Here is a 12974-nt window from a genome sequence, read left to right as displayed (position 1 = left end):
AGGGGTTTCATGCTGCGGAACATAGATATATGACCACACCCTCTCTAAAGTTGTTTTTTAAGAATCACATTCAAATCATATCGGACAACGTACGTGCTGGACACAAGTACTTGCTGGACACAATTTACGAACATGAAAAGACAACACAATTTATTCAGATTAAATGTGTATAAAATTTGCCTTCCACGAGTGGGCAGCATTTGCCCTCTGTACAGCTGCCCCCACTCGCACCTCATATTACATCAGACCCTGGCACTGGAGTGGGCACATTTTTGCAGGCCTGGCAGTGAATGAGTTCGTGTAAAATTGAACAAATGTCTCCATTTCATATCTGAGACAATGCATAATTAAAAGTACCGAAGCGATTGGGTAATTTTGAAGAGGTTTTTAGTGTGGAACATAGGTTCTTTGATTATGTTGACCTCCAAGTTTATTAATATCTGCCAGGCTAGAATTTTCAAAATTAGAAATCCTTTTATAACTGAGCAATATGTTTTAGTATTGCAATATTTAGATTTACATTTAAACATTCTTAAGTGTCATAAATGCATATAGGAGCGAATTTCAGTCAAGTTCAATTAAAATAAAGTAAAAATACTCATCCTGACAGACACATTATGGCGGGGGAACAGGAACATGTTTGCATTTCAGAGGTATTATATACATAATAAATATTTGGGAAGAAAATGTGTGTATTTGGTATTTAATTGAATTGTGTTGGTCATACTGCACGTTGGCTTCACGTTTCCTCTTTACCATCACATTAAATCCTAAAAAAAGAGCCAAAAGGAATAAAATAAATAAAGAAAAACATGTTTGAACTAACATCTCATGCAATGTCATGCATGGTGTCCCTCAGAATTTTTATCCTTTAGTTTTTTTGTTGAACCACCTCAACGACATTCCACTGCTTTTTATTACGCTTTTATTGTACTATAATTATACTCATGCAGTAACTTTTTACACCATGAAATATGTTGTTGCATGTTAAATTCATCATACAACTGTTTGTCATGGGTCAGCAGTACAAAATAACTAACACACATGAAAAATGTCTTTACTGTACACAAAATTGCTCACACATTATGTAAATCGATACATTCAAATCCAAGAGTATTGCAGAGAAGACAAAACATTTGACGCAGCTTGATGGCGAAAATGCCAGATTAAAGGACAACCGACGTCACTTTTTTGTTTCCTGACATCAGAAAAACGTTTTATAGCATCTAAAATACCCAAAACGCCGCAGCCTGATATTTTGAGTCAAATTCAAAACACCAATAAAAATGACTTAAAGTGTCCAAAATCTGCAAAAAATTGAGCTGCAAATTGGGCATTTTCAGAAAGTCCCGCCCCCAGTTCGTGACGTCACGCCAAGACATCTTGCATTGCTCGAGAATCAAAACAATGGCTTCAGATTCAGAGAATATGCTTTCTTGTTACACATTCAGTTATGAATATGATTCAAATAGTTCTGAAGAGGAAAGTATAATTGTTTGCAATCGATTAAAGAAGGTCTTTCGGGTCATTTGGAGTGATCAAGACTGATGTTCAGCGTCACAGAAAATGCAGAAGATGGCGCCAGAGCTCCGTTGGAAATTGGTTGATTCTTCACCTTGGAATTTTTGTCAGCAAATATCTAATAGTTGTCTCGGTGTAACATACAACGATTCACCATTGCGTTATTTATGTGTTTTCTTTCTAATTTCGCAATCAACACGGATCAACACGAAGTTTTCAGACCAAACAAAGTATCGCAAAATGCATTGAGGTGATGCAAGGTGTGTCCTTTCTAGCTCAGAGGCGTTCCTTCAGTGACGTAGGATGAGGACTCGTCACCACCTCAAAAACAAGACTTCCGGAATATTCAGCGCGAGTCTTAAAAGGTAAAATAGAGCTATATGCGGTGGAATCTTTGTAAAATACGCTCAGTAGAAGTCATTTGAAGCAATTTTACAAATTATGGACACAACTTGTCCTTTAAAATAATTTTACCTGTTTGAAAACATGACTTCAATAATGTTAACTAACAAAAGAAAAACAACTAGCAGTTTGAGTGTGCACTGAATTGTTTGATCAACAGTGCACAATCAGGAGTGGTTATAATTGCAACAGAAACATGGAAAACTGGACTAAAGTCAATATTGATCATTTCGGTTTGATTTCCCCGGCAGGACTAGGCAAATGCTCAATCAGATACATACGCATACTTGATAGTCACCTGTACACACCCACACAGTAATGTAACCATAAAAGAACAACATGATTAATTTGATACATTATTGCCATGCACCAAGCAGTAGTGAACACACTACAAATATGTCTGTTTCGTTTAGCCGTGAAGTTCTGAAAGTGAAATGAAGCCAGACAATCACTGAAGTGAAAAAGATTTTCAAATGCTAATTCAATTTAATTGCACAAATGATTTGTTGTAATTTGTTGATTGGTATTTGTGTCAAGAAAGTTATTGCTTCATACGGAAAAAGAACAACAACAGAGACTCCAAACGTAATATGGGTCGTCGGCTGTGATGAGTCAAACAAGCTAAGGCCTTGGGGTGTGAAGAAGTCTTTCTCACGGACAAAATTGCACTTTTGCTCACTTAGTCCAATGCTTCCTTCCTTTTCTCTCCTTTACTTGAACATGGCATTGAAGGATCGTCCGATAATAAGGCGGCGGATTTCACTCGTGCCAGCGCCAATTTCATACAGCTTTGCATCCCGCAGGTAACGTCCCATGGGGTAGTCGTTGATGTAGCCGTTACCACCTGCCGACAAAACAGTGATGCTGATGCAGCTGAAAAATGTGGCCATGTTGCAAGGCAGACCAGCAATTCAAAAACATTGGGTGTAATAGTAGAGCCTCGGATGGAGTGTTTCTCACATTTCACATTGGAAACAAAGTTAATTTAATCCTTGCATTGACTGCATTAGCTTGTTTGTTAGTTACATACATACTACTGCACATTTCTTCGCGTAACTAAGATCGCCTCTGGATGGAGCAGTCTGTTTTCCACTTTAAAATGCTTTTTTTTTTTTTCAATCCCTGACTCCCCCCGCCCCCCACTACTTAGGTGGAAAGGGGTCAAGCACTGTTATAAATAAATGTCAAAAATCCGCATGGAAACAAAACATCCAACAAAAAAGTATTATCATCACAAATAGATGCTACAAGGTAGCAGCAAAGTAAATTATCTGTGAGGCAAATGAATGGATTTATTAAATTTCTCTCGATTCCACACAGTTGCTTGTCACCAAACAACTATTTTTATTTGCTGGAATTTGCTTTGACTTAATCCAGAAAACAACAAATAGATGTGTTTCTAAATCCAAAATAGAGGATGGGTTACAGCAACCGCAAACAGGAAAATGCTGAAATTGGCCTGTTTCATTGCATGAACTACCATAGCTGCCAAGATACAATGTTCTCCAAGCACCGTATTTCCCGGTGTACAAGGCACACGGAGTATAAGGCGCACCCCCAATGAATGGTGGATTTTCAAAGGTTTTACATATACAGTGATACCTTGGTTTACAAATTTAACTGGTTCCCAGACAGTGTGTATGGCGAAAAGTGCGTATCCCAAACATTAGTTTCCCATAGGAAACCATCAAAACAAGAATAATCCGTTCCCAGGTCCCCATAAAACATAATTCTCTACTTTGTAATTTTCTAATCCTTAAAACTACACAAAATATACCTCACTGTATGTATAATAAATGTTCTATGGTATTGTAATTAAATAAATAAACTGTACTGTATAAGAAAGTCATTTTATTTACCTTTGTGATGGTCGTTGATGGCTTGAAGGAATAGAGTGGCCATCTTGCTGAATGATTCCTTGTAAGCTTTGGCAGCTTTATCGTCAGGACTGGCTGCCTCACCATGACGAATGACACTATGAATCCCTGTACGACGCTTAAAGTTCTCGAACCATCTGTGGCTAACCTTGAAATCATCAATGGATGACGAACTTCTAGGTTGCTTTCTCTGCGATAATGTTGCCTAGTTCCTCATCACTTGTGCTCTGTTTATCTGGGTTGATAGCTTTTTGCATTAAGTGTACAGATGGCTTGTGCGGGTTATTTGTGGAGCCTCATTGATGGGATATTTTAACCTCGCAGTCTACACTTTGCCTTTGAACGATCAAAGTTGAAACAAGTCCAAATTTAACGGTGTTTTCTATCCATTTTCTCACTCTCTCTCTGTCATCTGCCTATCTATTTATTTGCAGCTCTGTGTTTCTGTACCCCCCGCCCCCCTCACTGCTGTGTTCTTCCCAATCACGTGCGGCTTTACTCTATTTTTATTTGCAGCACTGTGTTTCTGTAACCCCCCCACCCTCTCTGCTGCATAATTGACCAATCATGTGCGGCTTCAATCTATTTTAATTTGCAGCACTGTGTTTCTGTAACCCCCGCCCCCTCACTGCTGCGTTCTTGACCAATCACGTGCGGCCTTAATCTATTTTTATTTGCAGCTCTGTGCTTCTGTAACCCTCGCCCCCTCACTGCTGCGTTCTTGACCAATCACGTGCGGTTTTAACCGAAGACTGGGGGCGGGGAATAGAGGACAAAAAAATAGTCGGCTGCCATTTCCTTATTAGGAAAATGGGCTCGTTCGCGAACGACACATCACTCGTTGTGGCACTCCGTGTGTAAAATAATTTGTATGCCAAGATTAAATTCTCGTGAATTTAACGTTCGTAAGCTGAGGTATCACTGTATAACGTGCACCGAATGATACGGCACACCTTCAATGAATGAAAAAGGTTTTCCAAATATAATATTTAAATCTATAAAAGTTTTCCAAATATAAGGCACACCACATAATAAGGTGAGGCTGGGGTTACACAGTACTACAGGGGGAAATGGAGTCGGTGGCCGCGAGATTTGTTGTGGTTCCATATTACTTCACATATAAGGTGCACCTGCATATCAGAATCAGAAAGACTTTAGTAGTCACACAATGGGGAAATTTGCAATCTACCGCAGCAAAATGGAAGGGGTGACGGAGGTGGGAGATTGTGTGAAAAGATAAAAACAAATTATTTTAAGTATAATAGAAATGTCAGAAGACTGAAATGTATAGCTGTGCAAAAATGTTTCAAAAAACAACTGTACATAGTGCAAGTATAAAGAAGCATATATGATAAAGGGTATAAGGCTCAAGGTCATCTTTTGAAGAAAATGAAAGCTTTTGGTATGCCTAATACATCAGAAAATATGGTAGCATGATGGTCAACTTCAAAATACAGTCAGCGAAAATTAAGCTACATTAATACATTCCGAGGGATACACGTTAATTTCCCTTCCTATATGAATAATCCTATTGAATAAAATATCGAGTTTCCTATCTATCTAATCGATGAGAAGGTTTCTTCAGCCGTCATCTGTACAAAAGTGAAGGTTTCGGACGTTTCGCCTCCTATCCAAGAGGCTTCGTCAGCGAACTAAAGTCTGACTGGTCGTATCGGCCCCATTTATATATAGGTGGTTCTTTAAATCAGCTAATTTAAAGGTGGCCTTTTCTAAGGTACGTACCAGCAGAAGGATGTCTCTCCCAAAGTTGGCAGCAATACGTCTGTGTAAGCTCTCAGTCGTACAGGAGTGGTCCATCGATGAGAAGGTTTCTTCAGCCGTCATCTGTACAAAAGATACAGATGTACAGATGACGGCTGAAGAAACCTTCTCATCGATGGACCACTCCTGTACGACTGAGAGCTTACACAGACCTATCTATCTAATGTATCTCTTGGGAAAACTGGGAAGAGTTCCTCTATTTACAGTGGAGGTATCGGTCAATGGCCGTGACATAATCCAGATTTGGAAAATGTCAGAGTCTGATGTCATGCCGCTGATCTATCCAGCTGTCTCCCCACAAATAAAATGAATCTTCTCAATCAACGAGTCACCAGTGGTGTCTTGTCATCCGTATGATATTTGATGCTTGGAAACACAACTGACCAAGCTGTACGAATGTAATTTTTTCCAATGGAAAAACTTCAATACGTACAAGGATACAGCCACGATGAGCTAAGGACATACCGCATTGTGTAGTGGAAAAGTGTGATGGCTGTTTCCTGGATGATTTAATATACAGTGATACCTACGCATACGAACGCTTCAGCTCACGAACTTTTCGCCTCACGAACATTAAATTCGTGAGCATATAGTTTTGGCTGACAAACTAGTTTTCAGCGGACGAACACCAAACCACACGGTCGAACAGCACCACGGTGGCTGGCGGACTAGTTTTCGTCACCCCCTTTCTGAGTGCGGTTGTGGTTTGTTATCGCGGATACGTTTGCTTATTATGGGACCGAAAAAGACCCCTCCACAGGCTAGTGTTAAGCCAAAGAGGACACAAAAGAAAATTACGGTCGAGCAGAAGAAGGAGATCATCGAAAAACACAAACGAGGTGTGCGTTTGTGTGACTTAGCATCCCAGTACCATTACGCTAAATCGACCATTGGAACCATCCATAAGAACAAGAAAGGTATTAAGGATGCGTGTGTGGCTAAGGGTGTTTCTGTGTTGTCTAAGCAACGGTCTCAGGCAACAGAAGGTTGAAAAACTTCTGTTGATTTGGATTAATGAAAAGCAGCTAGCAGGGGACAGTGTGAGTGAGGGTATTATCACTGAGAAAGCACAGCACTCGGATATCATCAAGAGGTAACCTGGAAATTCGTCAACCATTGACAACTACCATCACAACGGTAAATAAAACGACTTTATTATATAGTACAGTTTATTTCTTTAATTACAATGCAATAGCACATTTATTGTACAGAAAATAAGGTATATTTCGTGTAGTTTTAAGGCTTATTTGGTAGAGAATTTTATGGGGATCTGGGAACGGATTATTCTCATTATAATGGTTTCTTATGGGAAATAAATGTTTGGAAGCCGAACTTTTCGCCTTACACACACTTTCTTGGTACCAATTAAGTTCGTAAGCTGAGGAATCACTGTATTATGAACACACGCGATTTTCCAAACTACACCATAATCAGTGGAAAAAGTTACTTCAGTTACTTCAGGAAAACTTCAGTGGAAAAAGTTTGATGAAAAGCAGTTTTTGAGTTGTGCCTACAAACTAACTCATGAAAGAGTGAAACAATAGATGGGTCTTGAATTGATTCCACCCTCCGCTGGCTGTGGACTTACGTGGCATTATGTGGAGTGTTGTCAGCGCTCTGCACGTTCCTTAAATGTCACAACGTACGACTAACATACAAAGTGCAGGACTATCCTTTAAATTGTGATGAAGCCTAAAAATGTCAGCGGTGAAATGTCATGTTCATTCTTCACTCGTTTTGTGTGAAGAAAAACACCTATGTCCTTCAGTTCAAGTTCATACGAGAAATATTTGTCCAACATTTGATCCAAGTCATCCTTGAGTAGTTGGTCACAATTCACACCTTAAAAGCAAAGGTCTTACTCACCTAAACACTGAATGCCATCTAGTGCGACAGTGGTGGCATTCTCAGCACAGTAAAGAATGACTCCAGCACAGTCCTACAGCGACAATGCAAAGCAACAATCAGTGTCACTTCTGTTGTTGCCCAATGAGTAATAAAAATATATACTTTCAATAATATTTAAGTAAGAGTAATTTAAAAATTATATGCAACATAATATGCATTACTGTCATTAGACTAGTGTGTACATATGTGAACAAACAGTATTGTGACAGAATTTTATAAAAACAACAAAAGTGATTGTTTTTGTTGGAAGAAGATGGTATGAAAACATTCTATCTGAACTAGTTGTGCAAAACATTTTTGAAATATCTAGACAGCATCTAAAGAAATTAGACGACTCAAATATTTGTTTTTGTTGATGGAAACACCTCAAAGGCCTGAAATGTGATACAATAAGATTTCAACCCTCGCTGGACAAAAGATGGGGAGCTCAAAAAATTGTGAGACCATAGCTCAGTAAAGGAAAGAATCAATGATGATGCTACAGAAATTCACTCCATTGCGAATAACTCGGTACATAAATATGTGGAACTATTTTTTATTTTTTGGGGGGTTAGGGGGGTCACAGACGTTTCTCCTATCTGCTGATTACTCACATTAACATCATGTTTGACAATTTGTTTCCCAGATGAGCATAATTAGAGAAAAATGATTCAGGAGGTTGTTTCATGTTATGTTGCCAAATAATTTTACAATATGTCAATGTTATTATTTATTAAATATTTGTAGTTTGAAGTGGTGTAAAACTCTCGATTCTATTACTTGTTGCCAGGGGTAACGAATATTATGGATAAGTGTATAAATGTTCCAAAAGAAGTAGGAGTGGCTGACCATGGCACTGAAGTGTCCTCTGTCACAGGCCCGGGCGACGTTATACAAATATTGCCGAGAGGAGCTCAACTTGGTGTACATGTCAGCCATCTTGCCTTGCATCAGCTGTTTGAGAGAATTTACAGTTTATTTTGCTCAGACATATCCAAACAAATTATGTGATCAACTGAAGTGTTCTTTGTATGTGTATAAAGACAAAAATGTATCGACCTGGAAATGTCCTATCTTCTCTCCAAAAGCTTCTCTGACATGTAGGTAGGGAAATGCAGAGTCCAAAACGGACTGCATGATGCTGAACAGAAGTAATTTTGTTAAATGCATCTGGATTTCACCCATATTTCAATGCACAACATTAAAACCATTCAGGCTGAACCAATCAAGTACCAACCCGACAGGTCCAGCTGCAAGTACCAGTCTCTCCAGATCCAGACCGCTCATCATCACATAAACTCCTTTGTTTAATGGACCCAGAATGTTCTTCTCTAAAAAACAACATCATGAAAGAAACGTAATCGCTGTTCTCTATCTTTTACTGCATGTGCTTGTCAGACGCACACCTGGGACTTTGCAATCCTCAAAGATCAGCTCACAAGTGTTAGACCCTCTCATGCCCAGTTTGTCCAGTTTTTGTGCTGTGGAGAAACCAGGCATGCCCTACAGGACAGGACAACATGGAAGTATGAGGATCACCACAGCATCGGTGATCACATCAATAATACCAGTTGAGCTTAATAAACATGTTGTGACTCACTTTCTCAACAATGAAAGCAGTGATGCCTTTCTGGTAGGCATCTGGGTCTGTCTTGGCATATACAATAAGGACGTCGGCGTCTGGTCCATTTGTGATCCAAAACTTGTTACCGTTCAGAACATAGTAGTCACCTGGGGTACAAAAAAATGTGAGAGATAAAGCAGTAGTCATTCAATGGAGTGAAAAGTGCATCAGTGTGCCAATGTGGTTGTCCTTTCCCACGGGAGAGGGTTTCACAGTATGGAAGTGTAAAAAAAAAAAAATCGCTATTAACTAGATTACCCCAATTCAGACAGACAGGTGGATACAGTCCTTAAAAATATCTGTGAAAGAGCGGGCCTTGATAGAGTAGAGGAACTCAAGTGGAATCTTAACATTAAATACTTTGGAAGTCAGAAGAGTAGTTCCAATAAAATGTAAACTTCAAGTTGAACTAGTGTCACACGTATACCTTAAGTTTTCTGCATTTTAACAAGCACAACAATGGTCCATTCTTGGTAGAGAGTTTTTTTTCCACCACATGACCTCGCATAAAACGCCACGCTGTCGTAGGTTTCCCTGCATTAGGCAATATGCATTGGTCAATCGGGGTGTCTTTTTTTTCTATTCAAAGCACAGCACACTGAGCCAACCAACGGTATTATGATGAAGATATTTGCTGTTGAAAAATGAGTATCATATGAAATGTCAAAGACATGACCCTGAGCAAACTTACCTTGCTTCTTCGCCTTGAGTTTCATGGACACGACGTCAGAGCCAGCGTTTGGCTCACTCATTGCCAAAGCGCCCACATGCTCTCCCGTCAGTAACTGCAAATAAACCACCATTTTCAGATAAACATTAACTTTGAATTCTTTAACCGGTATGCACCCGAGTACGAACCTTAGGCATGTACTTCTCTTTCTGCTTTTCGTTGGCGTGGCGCACCATCTGATTGACGCACAGGTTGGAGTGAGCGCCATAACTGAGAGCTATGGCTGCTGACACGCGAGAGACTTCTTCCATAACAATGACGTGATCCAGGTAGCCTAATCCCGTACCTCCGTATTCCACTGAAAGACAAACGGAGAGGAAAAAAGTCCCAAAAATACATGTATAAAAAAAATACCAAATTAAGTTCCCTTCATGGTAAATTTTGTAAAAACTATTAAGATAAGTTGCAATATAATGGATGAACCTGGTGCAGTCATCCCGAGCAGGCCCATTTCTCCCATGTCTTTCCAGAATTCCTGGCAACACAACACAATAAATCAATCAAGTTACGTCATTATGCTCAGCATCATCGCTCCAAAATATATACACTTTAAAAGAGCTGAAACTCACCCGCATTCCTGCAAACTCATTCTTCTTATCTATCTCGTCGGCATGGGGTGCAAGTTTTTCTGCACAGAATTTACGAACACTCTGCCTGAGCTGTGCAAGACAAAAGAAAAACACAGACTTGTAACAATTTGGCAATAATTATGAAGAAACCACATTTTAATAATTTTGTGCCTTTACATTTTGAACAACAGAGGACTACAGAAGGTGCTACGGTGTCAAATTTAAAAAAAGTGTTTGGACATGTAATATTTGTTATTCTTATCAAAACTCAATGAAATTGGTCGTTTGGATTTTTTTTAAATGGGAATGTTGACCCCGCAACAGAAAATGGATGTCTGTTTAACCAGACAAGGTATTTATACAATTGTTTTGTTTATGCAAATATTACATTAAGTGTACATTTCCTTATTTTACGTCTGTGTAAGCTCTCAGTCGTACAGGAGTGGTCCATCGATGAAAAGGTTTCTTCAGCCGTGATCTACACTTCTTTGAAGGTGTCGGACGTTTCGCTTCTTATCCAAGAAACTTTGTCAGCAAACTAAAGTCTTTCTGGTAGTTTAGTCCCTATATATATCCCTACTGTCCAGACATGGCAGTGCCGGACTCTGCTCTGATAGGTCCCTGCTCTCAGGTTGGGGGGAGCAGAGGACTACTCCCTGCCGCTCCACTGATTGTTCGTATTCTTCTGACTAACGACTGGCCTGATGGCCCCACTTAAAATCATAGCAAAAGAACATAGATGGTTTGAAAGGGGAGTAAAAGAAGCGATTTTCATCAAACAGCTAAATCCTTCACTTAACCAATATGGTGGGGTGAGGTTCAATTTGGATCCATCGTACAACAGCTTGCTGAGGCAACATAGGATTAGCAATACTGATGAGGTGATACCGGAGGAAGTGGGGCCATTAGGCCAGTCGTTAGTCAGAACAATAGGAAATCCGCCATGTCTGGACAGTAGGGATATATATATATATATATATATATAGAGATATGGGCCTAAACTACCAGTAAGACTTTAGTTTGTTGACGAAGTTTCTTGGATAAGAAGCGAAACGTCCGATACCTTCAAAGAAGTACAGATGACGGCTGAAGAAACCTTTTCATCGATTTCCATATTTTATTATATTTTTTTTTCAATCCAAATCTATAAGAAAATGCACATTCTGAAGCTCACCCACTTCCCTGCTCACAATTTACAAACTGAGACAATGTCACCTTTCTCTAAATGTAAGCATGAACAGGATCTAATGCCGTTCTGTAATTCAGTATTCGTTAGGTTAAGTATACATATGCATACAATTATAGAAGAAAGTGTAAAAAAACTAAAAACAAGAAATACTTTCAGTGATATCACTGGTCAATATTGTTTTATTCAGAAGTGCAAAATAAACAAATTAGCAAGCGCGTTGTGCTAGGTCGGCTATTGCCAAAGTATGGAATGTTACTGTAGTTAGCTGGGATGTAATTTTGCCACACGGATCATCTCCGATTGCCAATTTAACAAGACGCAAAATGTTAAAAGTAGCTCATTCAATGCAGCAAAATTGCGCATTTGGTGGCGCTACCCATATGGTGCGGCTAACCTGGATCTGCTCGTCTGTCAGCCCATTCACTACATCGTCCACAGGGATGGCAGCCCCAGCGCATCCTCGCCTGGACACGAAGGGCACCAACAACTTCGAACCAAGGCGGAGAGATTTGACAACAAACATGACGTTCCCCTGAAATGTGTGAACGGATGAAGAGGATTTGACGCGACCGACCGAATTCGAGAGAAGTGTTCTCTCGCCGGAACACCAGAGGTCTTACTTTTGCAACAGTCGGGCAAATCTGAGTGGAGGCAGCTTTTCTTCTACGGTACGGAAAGACGCGTGGCTAAATGCGAGATCAGTTATCGTTGCCGTCTATTGGATGGCGTGGGTAAAGGTTGAAATTTGCGATGTTTTACGTATAAAACAAAACAATAATTCTATGTGTATTCAAGGTTTTCACCATGGCACTTGGATTTTTACTAATATTGGAAATTGTGGAATGACTCTGATGTTTGGTTCAATTACGAGAACAGTGAAATTTAGTTTATGAATAAAATACGAACCTGCGTATCCATTAATCCGTCCATCCCTCTTTTAATCCGCCCAATTGAGCATTCCCGTTAGCAAGAGTCCCGTGGTTTCTAACATAACTGTTTTTGTCTCCAAAACGGTTGATGTTCATGAATTTATCTCATTAAAATGTCTACATTCATGTTCATAAAACTATGTTTATAAAAATCACCCATTCTCTATGTATTGTATATGTATTTTTATGAAACAGTTACAACAAAACAGGATATAAATAATTGTAGCAAAAGTCACAATCGTGTATATACAGTACTGCCTGTAATTGTTTGATGTTTTTTGTGATTTATTAGCATTGATTTGTTTATATCAAAATAAGTGTGACAAAAGGCGGAATAGTTTAAACTGTAATTAAAAAAAGTTTGCTCATCTGTACTGTACATACTTTTGGATTGAGTGCGCAGGCGTGAACCACATGAACGCGTTTCGTGCAGCATACAACACGACGGAGACGACGTTTGCACA

The 12974-nt window shown here is 39.4% G+C and overlaps 1 protein-coding gene across 1 annotated transcript; it reads right to left on the bottom strand.

Annotated features, from left to right (window-relative positions):
* Positions 1 to 1041: 1041 nt before the first annotated feature.
* On the bottom strand, positions 1042 to 12223 carry ivd (isovaleryl-CoA dehydrogenase). Its single transcript, XM_089003874.1, has 12 exons — positions 11976 to 12223; positions 10393 to 10482; positions 10247 to 10298; positions 9952 to 10121; positions 9785 to 9878; positions 9070 to 9200; positions 8876 to 8972; positions 8707 to 8800; positions 8529 to 8610; positions 8319 to 8423; positions 7449 to 7521; positions 1042 to 2767 (listed from the first exon to the last, which is right to left on the bottom strand). The coding sequence occupies exons 1-12, from the start codon at positions 12102 to 12104 to the stop codon at positions 2634 to 2636; spliced, it is 1251 nt and encodes a 416-aa protein (XP_088860000.1). The 5' UTR covers positions 12105 to 12223; the 3' UTR covers positions 1042 to 2633.
* Between the last annotated feature and the right edge of the window lie 751 nt (positions 12224 to 12974).

The sequence above is a fragment of the Hippocampus bargibanti genome, linkage group LG09, assembly GCF_051943395.1.
Source record: "Hippocampus bargibanti isolate YZ-2025 linkage group LG09, ASM5194339v1, whole genome shotgun sequence".
Lineage (NCBI taxonomy): Eukaryota > Metazoa > Chordata > Actinopteri > Syngnathiformes > Syngnathidae > Hippocampus > Hippocampus bargibanti.
This window is presented reverse-complemented; position numbering and strand designations above follow the sequence as displayed.